The sequence below is a fragment of the Salvelinus fontinalis genome, chromosome 4 (assembly GCF_029448725.1).
Source record: "Salvelinus fontinalis isolate EN_2023a chromosome 4, ASM2944872v1, whole genome shotgun sequence".
Taxonomy (NCBI): Eukaryota; Metazoa; Chordata; class Actinopteri; order Salmoniformes; family Salmonidae; genus Salvelinus; species Salvelinus fontinalis.
Genome location: NC_074668.1, coordinates 19,230,943 through 19,246,687, shown reverse-complemented (window position 1 = coordinate 19,246,687; position 15,745 = coordinate 19,230,943). Strand labels below are relative to the sequence as shown.

Genomic DNA, 15,745 nt, shown 5'->3' with positions numbered 1-15,745 from the left:
GATACAATATCAGTACTTGTTGCATTTCCAACTTGTCTAAGTCCTATCATCAACTGATCTGAGCCAGTGTATGTCTGTGGATTGACTGCATTGTTTGAATGGAATGTTGGCATATTGGCAGTTAATTAGAAAAACGTATAGAAATATTCCTTTAAAACTGGCTAGCTAACAAACATACCACCGTTCAAAAGTTTGGGGTCACTTAGAAATGTACTTGTTTTTGAAAGAAAAGCAAAAAAAAAAGTCCATTAAAAACAACATCAAATTGATCAGAAAAACAGTGTAGACATTGTTAATGTTGTAAAGGACTATTGTAGGTGGAAACGGCAGATTTTTAATGGAATATCTACATAGGCGTACAGAGGCCCATTATCAGCAACCATAACTCTTGTGTTCCAATGGCACGTTGTGTTAGCTAATCCAAGTGTATCATTTAAAAGGTTTTTTGATGAGCGCCGAAAAAGGCATATACTGTATCAATGTTCTCATCACCTTTTCAAACGTCCGAAATCTCTGTCTATTTCTAGTGAGCACCTTGTATTTTCTACCCACCTATTTGATTATGTCACACTCACATGTCATTATTGTCCCTGATCTACCCTGAAATTGTATAAAGACATATTGGTTATTGATAGCAAAGGGCATGTTGTATTAATAATGGACATATGTCATTATGTGGAATCATGTGTAAACTGTGTGTGTTGTTAGATTTTACATACACACAAAAAATCTTCCACCAAAATAAAAGTGAGAAAACAAACAATAGCTCTAGATATGAGATCCATTTGATTGGGTCTATATTCCGTAGGGAATTCCTATTTTGGGTCCCACTTCAAATTACATACAAGTCTCGGCTAAACATGGTGTGATTTCTACCCAAAGGTGTGTGTTCACACCTCTTCGCTGAGCTATCAATAGCATACTGGCTAGCTAGCTGACCGCGTGTGTGCGTGTGTGTGCGCATGTGTGCATGTGTGTGCACACGCATTTGTACGTGCATGGGTGTTTTGTGGGCCTGTGACGGCCTGTTCTTAGTCTCTTGGACCCAGGCAGAGGTGCTATATCTCTCTCAACGGGTGACCAGCAGTCTCATCTGTTCCAGCAGCTGTTAACTACCCACATTCCATTCTGGGCACCTTTGGGGACGCAAGGTGTAAAGTAATCTGAGACACGACAGTACCCTCACACTGATATAGTGGGTCTGTCTGTCTACTATCTACTGAGGGTATTTTGGTTGTCCCAAGGCTTTACTTCATTGTTTTAGGTAGGAAACTAATAGTGTACTAATCTAAGTATGCCCCACCAGTCTAGTTTGCCATTCTAAATACTTTGAGGTGGCATGTTAATTTAAGCAAAACTCTATCGTGCTCTCTTTTCCTCTGTTAATGATTTGAATGTGTTCTGACTACTATCCATCCATACTCCATCCAAACTGCTTCAGAAGTACACATACAGTGGTGCTGTACCCATCCCCAGTTCAGAGAAAGCACAGCCAGGTTATTGCTCGCCATACAACTCTGGACCATGGGTTATGTCCCAAATGGGACTATATCCCCTATATAGTGCACTTCTTTTGACCAAAGGACAAAGCCATGGTCTCATAGTCAAACTAATGGAATCCAGCTTCATGTATGCCCCTTAGTGAAGTGGCATACAGTATTCTCTATGCTGTACTAACTGTTCCAGACAGTCCAGTGATGCTCATGACTTGTGAAAGTTTAATGGGATTTAAACTTGTGGTTTTCTCCCAGGAAATTTGCCTGAATTATCTTCAGTGTGAATATTGCATGACCAAGATGAGACAATCTCCGCTTCCAGCAAGTGTCTCACAGATTACCTCAGCTAGATGACACACACACACAGCACAAGCAAACAGTATGTCCCCATTCTGCTGTACTGCACAATTGTTTTTTAAATATGGGGGGAAAACTCCTCAGAGGACTAACTTCCAACCTCGACCTCAGCCAATTACACAGAAGAATGAGCTCACTCTGCTCCTGTCCAGCCAATTAGCTGTGGTGATGAGCTCACTGTTTTCCCTATCCTCTCCCTGATAGGCTGTGTGTGTGGATGAGGGCAGCAGCCGTGTGCTTCAGTGTGTGTGATAGACAGGCAGAAGCAGCCTTATTTACAAACCATTGACAGGAGACCTTCTCTCTCCACGAGCACCAGCAGCATCCAAGCATCCTCCTCTCACTTCATCTATTATTCACACACCCCAGCTGTGTGTGTGCGTGTGTGTGTGTGTGTGTGTGTGTGTGTGTGTGTGTGTGTGTGTGTGTGTGTGTGTGTGTGTGTGTGTGTGTGTGTGTGTGTGTGTGTGTGTGTGTGTGTGTGTGTGTGTGTGTGTGTGTGTGTGTGTGTGTGTGTGTGTGTGTGTGTGTGTGTGTGTGTGAGAGAGAGAGAGAGACAAAGAGAGAGAGACAGAGAGGATGCTCTCATCAGAGCCCCGGGCACCCACACTCTGTCCCCAGCTTCCCCAGAGTGCAGTGCTTCAGTCAGGATCCTGGACTATTGCTTTCCCAATGGAGAGGTACGGAGCAGATATGACAGACTGTGTTCAGTGGATGGACCTGCTGTACACCTCAAAACTCCTCTTATTCATGGACTCTGTGCTCTCGCTGTATTGAGCTGCTTTTGCTGGTGGTCTCTCTCGCCTGTTTCTGTGTGCTGTAGCTGGCTCTAGTCTGCCTGTTCTCTTTATATTTGGACCACATATTTAGTTTTTTCAAAATGCCTGAGGCCAACTACTTGCTCTCTGTGTCCTGGGGATATATCAAGGTAAGATGTGAGGTAGATTTTATTATTCTAATACTATTAATATATTGTTTTCTGAAAAAGCAGCCATCATTCCTCTGATGAGGTGAGAATGATGTCATTACCAGACAAAGGAAAAGCAGGCTTGCCCCTGACATCCACTTGAACTCTGTTTATTTGAGCTGTAAATAGAGAGACAAAGGTGTTGTGTGACATAATCCATGTGTACTTCTGGCATTCTAAATCAATGGTAGTATGGCTGGGTGTGTCGTCTGCAGCTGCCCCAGTTGGTGTGATAATGGTGTTGCTCTCACTGCCGGCTACAGATGCCTCTATGGAAGAGTATGTTCACATGACTTATAGCTTATAGCATACAGGGACTAGTTTGGTATGAAATGTTGTGTGGGAAAGGGTGACATTGAGTGCATTGGTGAATATCAAAGGGCTGTATCGATGGCAGTCACTTTCTAGAACAAAGAGTATTTTGCTTTGGGTACCAAAATAATTGCAGCGACTCTATTGTAAGGAAGGGAAGATTCAAGCTTCACCAACATGTCCAGCGATACAGAGATGTTCAGCACTTTGTTCCACACTCATATACACAGGGTATGTCTGTTTGATCATTGGATAAGGTCGCTTGAAGGTGATGAGTTCAAATCCCTTAGTTTGGCCAGGCTAACGCGGGGTCAACAATTGCCAGGTTTAGAATGAAATGTAAATGTTGTCAGCACTACAGTTGAGGACAGTAGACGCTAGGGCTGGAAAATTGCCAGGGACCTCACTATACGATATTCTCATGATTCTCACGATTTTATATGTGTTACGATTCAATACTGCGATTTTACTATGATTTTGACGTTCGAAACAAATTGCTGACAATATCTGCTGCAGAGAGACAATAGAAAGCATGAAGAAACAAGTTCTGATCAGTCAGGGAAGTAATAGTGCTAAAAACATGTTGGCTCACTATTTAAAAAGAATATGGAGAACCAGCTATAGGATGAAAAATATTGGCGTTTTGGTGCAAGTACGGCCAACTAGCGCTAGCTAACGCTACCTATAGTAGCCCAAAAAAAATGATTTCATTAATCGATACTTGGAGACAAATATCGATAAAATATTTTCCCAAAATAATATTGTAGTATCATATTGTAATAGTAGACGCTCTTAGAAATATCACTATAGGTTCTTGGGCTTTATCTACTTGCGATGTCTTTGGGATATTGTAGCTAAATCTAATTTACAAATTATAGCCTATATCTGTGTGAAACTAGATACATATAACTAGATACAGCCTTCATACAGCATTCTGTGTGAAACTAGATACATTTAACTAGATACAGCCTTCATACAGCATTCTGTGTGAAACTAGATACATAAAACTAGATACAGCCTTCATACAGCATTCTGTGTGAAACTAGATACATTTAACTAGATACAGCCTTCATACAGCATTCTGTGTGAAACTAGATACATAAAACTAGATACAGCCTTCATACAGCATTCTGTGTGAAACTAGATACATAAAACTAGATACAGCCTTCATACAGCATTCTGTGTGAAACTAGATACATAAAACTAGATACAGCCTTCATACAGCATTCTGTGTGAAACTAGATACATTTAACTAGATACAGCCTTCATACAGCATTCTGTGTGCTTAACCAAATACATTTGTGGGTTGCGACCGCTGATGTAGCTGTGGTGAGAGAGCGCTGCAGGAAGGTGCGATATAATGTATCATTTTACGGAACTGCTTCGCGGCACTCGCTGAAGCCTTCAGCCTGGTTTCGCAATCACTGTTTTTTAAGAGTTCAGCTACACATTCCTCTGAATGTCCTCCAAATCGAAGGCCAAAGATAAATTTGGGTCTGCCATTCCAGAGGGCGAGACTGAGGGAGAGTGGGAGCAAAGGATAGGGAGAATGAAAGTGGGTGGTGGAGAATTGGGTTACTGATTACATCAGAACTGTTGCTAGCAGGGGGGTGCAGCGGGTATCTCACCTGATCTGTACTCCCTCCAACCTCTAAACTGTGTGTGTGTGTGTGTGTGTGTGTGTGTGTGTGTGTGTGTGTGTGTGTGTGTGTGTGTGTGTGTGTGTGTGTGTGTGTGTGTGTGTGTGTGTGTGTGTGTGTGTGTGTGTGTGTGTGTGTGTGTGTGTGTGTGTGTGTGTGTGTGGAGCATGCTGTAATAGTACTGATTAAAGTGTGGTGTCTCACAGTGTCTGCTGTTTCCCTTCTAAAAGACTCTCCTACCTTTAGAAATTACTTTAGCCGGGGCCTTCCGAGTGGCGCAGTGGTCTAAGGCGTTACTACAGACCCGGGTTCATTCCCAGGCTGTCCCACTTTGGGAGTCCCAAAGGATGGCGCACAATTGGCCCAGTGTGGTCTGGGTTAGGGGAGGGTTTGGCTGGTGGGGCTTTATTTGGCTCATCACACTCTAGTGACTCCTTGTGGCGGGCCGGGTGCCTGCAGGCTGACCCCGGTCGCCAGTTAAACAGAGTTTCCTCTGACACATTGGTGCTTCTCAGTTAAGCTGGCGGGTCATTTTTTGAAGGACGTATGCCTGTTGGGGAGTTGCAGCGATGAGACAAGATCGGGGTGTAAAATAATAATAAATATAAAAAGATACGATATGACTTTGGCCCTCAATGGTAGATATGGCCATACAGAATCCTCCAATTTGTGCTTCAGGATTCCACCAATATAACTTAAATCATACAAAATCATGTGGTGCAGAACATCTAGTGCAGAATGTAACTCCATATTTTTTTCCCTGGTATACTACACACTGTAACCCCTTCTCTCTGTGTCCGTATGTCTGTGTGTGTGTCTGTGTGTGTGTGTTGTGTTCCAGTTCAAGAGAATGTTGAACAGGGAGCTCAGCCACCTGTCTGAGATGAGTCGCTCAGGGAACCAGGTGTCAGAGTTCATCTCCAGCACCTTCCTGGGTGAGTGACCACAGTTACCACTGGGCTCCTCCCTGCTCATTCTGGACCCTGTAGAGATGCCAGAGCTGTGTCCCAAATGGCACCCTATTGGACGTCTCACTCACTGTCTCTTATTCTATGTGTTGGACACAGACAAGCAGCACGAGGTGGAGATGCCGACTCCCCAGACGCAGAAGGAGAAGGAAGACAAGAAGAATAGGCCCATGTCTGAGATCAGTGGGGTGAAGAAACTGCAGCACAGCTCCAGCCTCACCAACTCTAACATACCCCGCTTCGGAGTCAAGATCGAGACTGAGGACGAACTGGCTAAGGTGGGCAACAGTGGGAGAGAGGGTTAGGGAGAAAGAGGGATAGAAACGACTATATCAGTGTAAGAATGGTTGTTTTCCCTTTGCAGGAGCTGGAGGATGTAAATAAATGGGGCCTTAACGTTTTCAAAGTCACTCAGTTCTCTGGGAACAGGCCCCTGACCGTCATGATGCACACTATATTCCAGGTATACATGAGTTCAATTTGATCTGCTTTATTTTTGTTGATTGTACTAACATGACTTGTATCCACAGTCTACTACAATACAACATTATGTTTTTGTTTTGTTTTTCTTATAGGAGAGAGACTTGTTAAAAACTTTTAAAATTCCACTCGACACTTTTATAACCTACCTGATGACCTTAGAAGACCATTACCATGGCGATGTGGCCTACCACAACAACATCCATGCTGCTGATGTCACCCAGTCCACTCACGTGCTGCTATCCACCCCCGCTCTAGAGGTTGGACCCCTCAATCAATCAGTCAATTCATCAAGAACACTGCATTTGTATTTGTACAAAACCTAGACCCACAAAAATATACTTCAGCTTTAATTTGTCAGGATTGTAACTGACAGATTTCTGATTGCTGTTATTTGGTTGAAAGTCTGGTGTGACCCTGTACTGTCCGCTCTGCTGTTCCCAGGCTGTGTTCACAGACCTGGAGATCCTAGCTGCCATATTTGCCAGTGCTATTCATGACGTGGACCACCCTGGAGTCTCCAACCAGTTCCTCATCAACACCAGTGAGTCTAAATACAGACCTGACTTAACAGTTACGTCAGTGACTTACACAAGGCATGATGGATGTCCTCTGTCTCTCCTCCGCATTTGGGATTAACACTCAACATCTAGCACACAGGTTACTAAACAACCCTACTGAGAGATTCAATCCACCCATGTGCACACACAAACACAAACACACACTCCCTCCGTTGTGCCATGTGGTGTCTCCCTGAAGTCCAGAGGGGGATGCCCTGCAGTGAAGGCAGTAGGAGTCGTCAGTCAGGAAACACTAGAATGAGCCTCTGTCAGCCAGAACACCAGATCTGTTTAAGTGAATATTTATGTTAAAGCTATAAGAACCTCATCAACACCTCTTCATTGAACATGTCAAACATCTGAGTCAGTGTATGTGTGTTTGTCCCCCAGACTCGGAGCTGGCCCTCATGTACAATGACTCGTCAGTCCTGGAGAACCACCACCTGGCTGTGGGCTTCAAGCTGCTTCAGGAAGAGAACTGTGACATCTTTCAGAACCTCAGCAAGAAACAACGACAATCACTGCGCAAGATGGTCATCGACATCGTTAGTGACTGGATAGTAATCAGTAACCAATAGGAACATCTCTGAAATAGTGTTCACATCAGCTTAAAAAATGTCCATGGTTATACTTGAGTGCTACTGTTTACTTCTTCTATGTTATCAGATGTTACCAAACTCTCCATTAATATAGAAGATGTGTTCTATTGGTTTGTCCCTGGCAGTATTGTGACAGCCTGTGTTGTGTCTCTGGTGGATCCCAGGTCCTAGCGACTGACATGTCCAAGCACATGAACCTCCTGGCTGACCTGAAGACCATGGTGGAGACCAAGAAGGTGACCAGCTCTGGAGTTCTACTCCTGGACAACTACTCTGACAGGATCCAAGTTTTGCAGAACATGGTGCACTGTGCAGACCTGAGTAACCCCACCAAGCCACTGCAGCTGTACCGCCAGTGGACCGACCGCATCATGGAAGAGTTCTTCACCCAGGGGGACAGGGAGAGGGAGAGAGGCATGGAGATCAGCCCTATGTGTGACAAACACAACGCCTCTGTCCAGAAGAGCCAGGTACCCCAACAAACCAGACGCACATGGACTGTAACACTCACTCTGCTTTGAAACAAACCACACCAAAACACTCATACAACCCCCCCCCCCAACACGCACACACCAAACACACACACACACACAAATCCTTTCTATTGTTTTAACTAACCCTCTCTGTCCTCTTTCCAGGTGGGCTTTATTGACTACATCGTCCACCCTCTATGGGAGACATGGGCAGACCTGGTGCACCCTGACGCTCAGGACATCCTGGACACTCTGGAGGACAACAGGGAGTGGTACCAGAGCACCATCCCCCAGAGCCCCTCACCCACCCTGGACGAGCCTGAGGACGGCAGCCGTCCCCCTGGTGGGGACAAGTTCCAGTTTGAACTCACCCTGGAGGAGGACGGGGAATCGGACACGGAGAAGGACAGTGGCAGCCAACCCGAGGAAGAAGATGAAGAAGAGGAGAACAGTTGTAGTGACTCAAAAACACTCTGTACGCAGGACTCAGAGTCGACAGAGATACTACTGGACGAACAGGTGGGGGAGGAGGAGGAAGAGGAAGTGGAGGGAGAGTCCTCTTCATCACAACCTTGTGTAGTGGAGGAGGAAGAGGAGGGAGAGGAAGGGGAAGAGAAACCAGCCGATACATAGCAGTGTATGGACTGCAACTAAACTTTTCTTCTTAGTAACCAGAGATTATTATTTCTAGAGTATTTTTGGGGTTTTATGGACTATGTCTTTTATTTTTTTGATATATTTATGTTTAGGGTTCCAAAGCGCACGCTGTTCACCCCTTGGCCACTCCTCCCTCCTCATCCTTTGTCAGCTTCTCAGACACACCCACTGGTACTTCTACAACTTTTTTGCACTCAGGAAAACTCTTTTCCATTCCCGTTTGTACCGGAGTAGTCTGTGTTACTTCACTTCAAAACCTAGTCCTAGTGTGTTGAAGTTACATTAAGGATTATGATTAGAGTTTAGAGTGTGTTTGATGCTGTTCATATACAGTATATCTCTACTCCTTTCAGCCTTGGCTGACCAATGGCGGTGTTTCTGTGTGTTATTAAGTGCCCATTCTTCAGAAGTGACTATAGTGTCTGTTTTTCTTAGTTGTTTGTATTTATCAGCAAAGCAACACGCTACATTGTTGTGTGGTCTGGATGAATGAAATCCCTACAGGACACGTCACGATGGAGAGAGGCGCTGCAGCACATTGAGAGAAATGCATTGTGGGAATTTAACAAGACACTTTTCTGAAGTTTAAGTCTTCCTTGAAAACCTGACTAAAAAAGGCTAAGATCTTACAGCTCTAATGCTAGGTTTAACCTCGATAGAGTTTTTGTACCGTACCATACATAACATGGAGATCTATTGTAGATTCTACTTTTGTTAACCAAGATAAAAAAAGTGACTTTTGAAAACATTTGAAAGGCACTTGAAAACTGTTGATGAGAAATGCCTCATCTGCTACTGCTTTTCTGTGTGTAAAAGGGTAACTTACCAGTTATTGTTTTGGGGGAGTATTGGGGAGTATTCTCAGAATTACAAATCAAGCCCTTGCCCCTACCCTCTACGCAGTAGATCTGAGAGGATTGGATAGATATTAGCGGATCCAATCCTCTCAGATCTACAGGAGTGCCTAAAGGGTAGGTGCTAGGGCTTGATTTGGGATTGCACGTTTATCAAAAAGCATTTACACTATTACTCCCATACCACTGTCCCCATGTTCGGTTGTCATAATCGTGCAACTACCATTTCAAGGATTGTTTTCACTGAAGAAAAACATGACACATGTTGACACATACTTGACTTTACGTTGAATGAAATCACTTTGTCTGACTGACCAGAAAGAATCCTTGAAGTTCTACTTATTGTTGCCTGCAGTAAATATGAGCGCATGTCATCGGACAATGCAATGCTTGTTAGAAGCATTGGAGTGCTGCATTGGAGTGCTGCAAGTGTACAGAGGTGATGTCACCACGCTCTGCTGTACTGTGGAAGTCTATGGGGGGTTTGATACCTATAGCAATGTTATAATAGAATTTTGGTCATTTGGCGGGTTCCGACACTTTTTGTGCTACGCACATGGTGACCTTATTTCCTATTACCTGTCAATCATGTCTCCATTTCCTGATTGTGGTGTAGGGAGGTGGTCAATTCGATTTCATATTCGGGAAGAATAATAGTTCAATAATAATAAATAATATTAAACACAGAGATGAATCTTTCAAATCCCTCAGATAAAGTCATATCTTTGTGAGATGTCTGAAATATGTACAGTGACAGTCATTATTACAACAACATTTGTGAGTGCTAATAAGAAACAAATCAATTCCGGTTCAATAATTGAAAGTTCCTCATTGAAAATAAATAGCTCCTTTCAAGTCTTGAATAGGAATTTCAATTCATATCCTGAATTTACTTCAAATGGAATTGACCACAGCCCTTACTGCAGGTCAGTAATATTTTCCAATGCACTACATGGTTGATGTTTTCACACATTAGCGGTCACAAACAGCCATTCTAATTCCCGTGTAAAATAGCCTTTTGAGTGACTAAAATATCACTCCTAATATTTTGGGGGGATAGAAATGTTCAACAACAACAAAATAACTGACAGGCTGAAGTGGGGAGCTAATATTCATGAGCTTGCCTTGATTGACAGCTCTTAGAAAGGCCTATGTCATGAAACTTGGATGCAGTGAGCAGTGTTGCAGTAAAATCATCTCAAGCAGATTTGGTGAAACACAAAGCAACTCAAACAACATTGAAATTGCATCAATGATGTACATATTTGAATCTCCCATTCGACATGTCTCTTGTTCAGCGGTTCACAGCAGCACTGACAGATGTGTTGACATGACAACTGCGTCAGAGTTTTGTTCGACCCTTCCCCCCCTTTTGTTCCATGCTGTCTGAAGACCTAGCTAGCCACTAGCTAACACCAGACACAGATGAAAGGGGAGACATATAAGTATCTTTGCCACAGATGAATAGTGTAAACTTAAAATTATATTTGCTGACACCCTACAGTCTAAATTTGGCAGCCGTAGAGTAGCTATATAAACCAAACCCCTCCGCAAACACACCTTCTAAAATGTTGGTAACAAGGCGGTACTTATTTAAATTAGGTAAGAGAATATCATGTTACCGTTGGTGTGTTAAAATTAGAGTTAGGGTGATGTCACCCTATCCCTTTAATAATCCCGCCTCCTGAATCCAAGTGTTTGACTTGGGGGAGGGGACCCACACTTTTTCAATGTAGAAGCAACAGTCATTTTTCATACTACTGGTCATTGTACTTTGATTTGGTTGGTTTCATCCAAATATCATCCAATTTGATTTAAAACATAATTTTGACTGTTCAAAATTGTCATTGTCTTCCCACTAACTTTGGATGTGTTTGTTTTGACCAAGAACACAAGACAATCAGCTCCATGGTGCAGTGGTCTCATAAGAAGACAAGTCGGCTATAGATAATGCCTTGATGTTTTCATATCTCACTACTTCACTTTTTAAAAATTAAAACTCGCCAAAACTCACGTGCTCATTAGGCTTGAACAAGACTCTATACACTTCAGCCAAGAGACTTTCTTTTACACGTATCTATTGTTGTTGGTATTACAATTGATGCTATTATTTATTGATATATTTTTGTATTAGTTGTGTCTTTCTTGCCATATTAAGGCGGTACAGTAAAGCTTTCGCTGTAGCATAGACCGCAGTACAGACTTTCCAGTTACTATACCCAAATAGACTTTCTTTCTCTAAATATGTACATATAGTATAAAAAATTCAAGAATTGTTAGAGTGCTTATTTGAAAAGAAATGTGTAATTTCAAATGTTTTATTTCATTCTTATGTTCTTGTGCCAAGTTGTTTTTCTCCATCCTCACCCGATGACCTTACCATAATACCGCTTTTCTGGTTGTATCTCTGTTTACAAACATATATTTATTGTGTTGTATATACTATAATTATTATTATTCTCATCATGATGCTGTTTGTTGTAAATTACTTACTCTTATCATCCCTTATGGTGATGGTGTGGCTGTACCTCTTGTTGAGAGAATGTTTATTACACATGCTTATTCAGTGTAAAATGATCCGTTGGTATTAGTTATCTGAGAAGCTCAGAGCGAAGGAGGACAGGGGAAAGCCAAATAGTTTTTTAGAGGAAGCTGTTCCTTGGCCCATGGGCTGTGCCTTAAATTCAACATGCCATGTTTTAGTGTGTCTTTTCTTTTTCTTCTCCTCGTTTGCTGCATTAGATAGTCTTGTGGTTTGACCTGACCTGACCCAGACAATGGCCTCGAGTTGTGAAAGGAACTCATGAAATAATGTTGCCTTTTTCCTTCACAGCCAAATCAGAAATATTATGTGAACATAGGAAAAAAGGCAGCACGTGCTACACATTCTGTTGTCAAGTTTGAAAACGGAGGTCATGGCTGTGGAGTTCCAGGTCTAAAATCCACTAGATGAGTGGTGGCTTGGCCAAGCTGGATCTGTGGGGACGGTGGATCCTATAGGGTTGTGAAGCACCAAGACGTAGAGACACATCCACGTGTTCAGTCACTGCTGCATTTATTTAGGCTGAAACACTCACGATGTGCTACTCAGCCATGCTTGGCGAGCACGTTCACTCATACCACATGCAATATCCAAAACCACGGTCATCTTTCTGCTTGAAGAGGAGAAGGCTGGTAATTATGGAGTAAGGTGGGGTGGGGGTAAGGGGGGGTGTCATCCTAAAAACACGTCCTTCGATGGGGACTCTTATTTTGACACGCATACTGTAGATTCTAAACAGCCCTGGACCAATGGAATCAGTGGGTTCTTTTCTCATTTTGTGTTCTTATGGAATGAAAGAAATACACAAACTGTAACACACAAACTGTAACTTCAAAAAGGTCTTCAGGACAATTATTTTTGGGTTATGTCTTTAGAATGCCAACTTGTCTGGAAGTTTCACAAGACAGTATAAAGTTATTTTAATGGATTTCTTGTTAATTGCAGTCTATTGGATAGCACTGTAGATCATAAACTTTCAGTAAAAAAAAAAAAACTGAAGAAAAAATGTTTTTATATGCAACAGATGAAATAAAAGCATGGGTTGATTCTGCCTACCTGTTGGTCTCTTCTCTGTCATTATATAGGAACTTGTACAGTTTATTTAGTAAAGATAAGCCTGTCTGTGATGATGATGATGATTCTAACAATCTTTAAGTGAAGTTGGCTTGGAGCAGGGATGATGACTGGTTAGTCATTGTGACAGATTCAGAAATACACTGAACAAAAATATAAAGGCAGCATGTAAAGTGTTGGTCCCATGTTTCATGAGCTGAAATAATAATTTTGTGCACAAATTTGTTTACATCCCTGTTCGTGAGTATTTCTCTTTTGCCAAGATAATCCATCCACCTGACAAGTGTGGCATATCAAGAAGCTGATTCAACAGCATTATCATTACACAGGTGGACCTTGTGCTGGGGATAATAAAAGACCGCTCTGAAATGAGCAGTTTTGTCACACAACACAATGCCACAGATGTCTCAAGTTTTGTGTGAGCTTGCAATTGGCATGCTGACTGCATAAATGTCCACCAGAGCTGTTGCCAGAGAATTTAATGTTAATTTCTCTACCATAAGCTGCCTCCAACGTCGTTTTAGATAATTTGGTAGTACGTCCAAACGGCCTCACAACCGCAGACCATGTGAATGGCATAGTGTGGGTGAGCGGTTTGCCCCATGGTGGCGGTGGGGTTATGGTATGGGCATGCATAAACTACAGACAATGAACACAATTTCATTTTATTGATTGCAATTTGAATGCACAAAGATCCTGAGGCCCATTGTCATGCCATTCACCCGCCGCCATCACCTCATGTTTCAGCATGATAATGCACAGCCCCATGTCACAAGGATCTGTACAAAATTCCTTGAAGCTGAAAATGTCCCAGTTCTTCCATGGCCTGCATTATCACCAGACGTGTCACCCATTGAGCATGTTTGGGATGCTCTGGATTGACGTGAACGACAGCATGTTCCAGTTCCTGCCAAAATCCAGCAACTTCGCAAAGCCTTTGAAGAGGAGTGGGACAACATTCCACAGGCCACAATCAACAGCCTGATCAACTCTATGCAAAGGAAATGCCGCGCTACATGAGGCAAATGGTGGTCACACCAGATACCGACTGTTTTTTTTTTTTTAAGACATTCCATTCATATGAGCAGTGACATTTTCTGTTTGCTCAGGATATATGTCACAGGCTGCAAGTGGCACCTTAATTGGGGAGTACGGGCTCATAGTAATCATTGGAACGGAATAAATGGAATGGTATCAAACATGATTTCCATGTGTTTGATTACATTCCATTCACTCCGTTCCAGCTGTTCTCCCCCCAACAGCTTCCTGTGGTATATATATGATCTGGAGAGTGCTACTGTATAATCAAAATACATGTCCATATGAACTTTTCAGACAAGTGGACCTTTGTTGGCTTAGTAGTGCCATCTTCTGTTAGCTCAGGGTATAGATTGTAGTCGGCAGTGCAGCTGTAGAATGAATGGTTATTAAATGTTTATTACGCTTTTTTAAATGTTTTATCTACCTACCCAGGGACTACAACTACCTAGCTGGCTAAATCTGGCATATTTACAGAAATGTTGATCAATGTGCATTGAAAATAAAGGAGAGCCGCACAATCTAAGATGCAGAAATGTAACGTTGGACATAACATTTTTACATCTGAGCTCTTAGAGTGTGCGGCTCTCTTTATTTTCAAGTTTTCCACTCCGCTAGCCAGCACCTTGCCTAATTAGGTATGCGTTTCTTTTTCCTCTAGATCCCCAAAATCCATCCATCAAAAATGACCTTTTCAGACAAGAGGATCTTTGTTGCAGGAATATTGTAGGCTAAATAAAAGTATTTTGTTGATACAGCCTCTAACATAATATCAAATCAAACATTTTATATTAACAGTAATACCACCTATGTCATCTACAGACTGGGATGTCCACTGTGCACATGTCCACATCTTCAGGATTGTTTGGCTGAACATAAATACCTCATACATGTAGGTGATAAGGACTACCCCATGGCGGACCACTCACTACAAGTCCCTACACCAAAGCAATCCTACCTCAGCCTCAATTAGAAAAGGTGACCAGCTTAAACAACTGAACCATAGGGAAAGCTTATTTAAAAATTATAAAAAATTGACCAGGTAGGCCAGTTGAGAACAAGTTCTCATTTACAACTGCGACCTGGCCAAGATAAAGCAAAGCAGTGCAACACAAACAACAACACAGAGTTACACATGGAATAAACAAACGTACAGTCAATAACACAATAGAAAAATATATATAGTGTGTGCAAATGTAGAAAGATTAGGGAGGTAAGGCAATAAATTGGCCATAGTGGCAAAATAATTACAATTTACCATTAACACTGGAGTGATAGATGTGCAGATGATGATGTGCAAGTATAGATACTGGGGTGCAAAAGAGAAAAAAAATGATGACCAGTGAAATATAACTGCTGGAGTGCGTGCTACGGGTGGGTGTTGCTATGGTGACCAGTGAGCTGAGATAAGGCGGGGCTTTACCTAGCAAAGAATTATAGATGACCTGCAGCCAGTGGGTCTGGCGACGGATATGTAGTGAGGGCCAGCCAACGGGAGTATACAGGTCACAGTGGTGGGTAGTATATGGGGCTTTAGTGACAAATGGATGGCACTGTGATAGACTACATCCAGTTTGCTGAGTAGAGTGTTGGGGGCTATTTTGTAAATGACATCGCCGAAGTCGAGGATTGGTAGGATAGTCAGTTTTACGGGGGTATGTTTGGCAGCATGAGTGAAGGAGGCTTTGTTGCGGAATAGGAAGCCGATTCTAGATTTAATTTTGTATT

The 15,745-nt window shown here is 42.5% G+C and overlaps 1 protein-coding gene across 6 annotated transcripts in view; it reads left to right on the top strand.

The window, feature by feature from the left end:
* The window catches only part of LOC129853246 (cAMP-specific 3',5'-cyclic phosphodiesterase 4D-like), a 316,278-nt gene extending 303,322 nt beyond the window's left edge, over positions 1 to 12,956 (top strand). For 5 of the 6 annotated variants that reach the window (XM_055919085.1, XM_055919090.1, XM_055919086.1 and 2 more), the window contains 8 exons: positions 5,614 to 5,707; positions 5,840 to 6,018; positions 6,105 to 6,203; positions 6,316 to 6,480; positions 6,665 to 6,764; positions 7,171 to 7,325; positions 7,544 to 7,849; positions 8,018 to 12,956. In XM_055919085.1, coding sequence (XP_055775060.1) covers positions 5,614 to 5,707; positions 5,840 to 6,018; positions 6,105 to 6,203; positions 6,316 to 6,480; positions 6,665 to 6,764; positions 7,171 to 7,325; positions 7,544 to 7,849; positions 8,018 to 8,485 — 1,566 coding nt within the window. In that variant the 3' untranslated portion in view covers positions 8,486 to 12,956. Of the gene's footprint in view, positions 1 to 2,412; positions 2,782 to 5,613; positions 5,708 to 5,839; positions 6,019 to 6,104; positions 6,204 to 6,315; positions 6,481 to 6,664; positions 6,765 to 7,170; positions 7,326 to 7,543; positions 7,850 to 8,017 lie in introns of those variants that run through there. The other variant, XM_055919089.1, reaches the window with a different exon arrangement.
* The last annotated feature ends 2,789 nt before the right edge of the window (positions 12,957 to 15,745 follow it).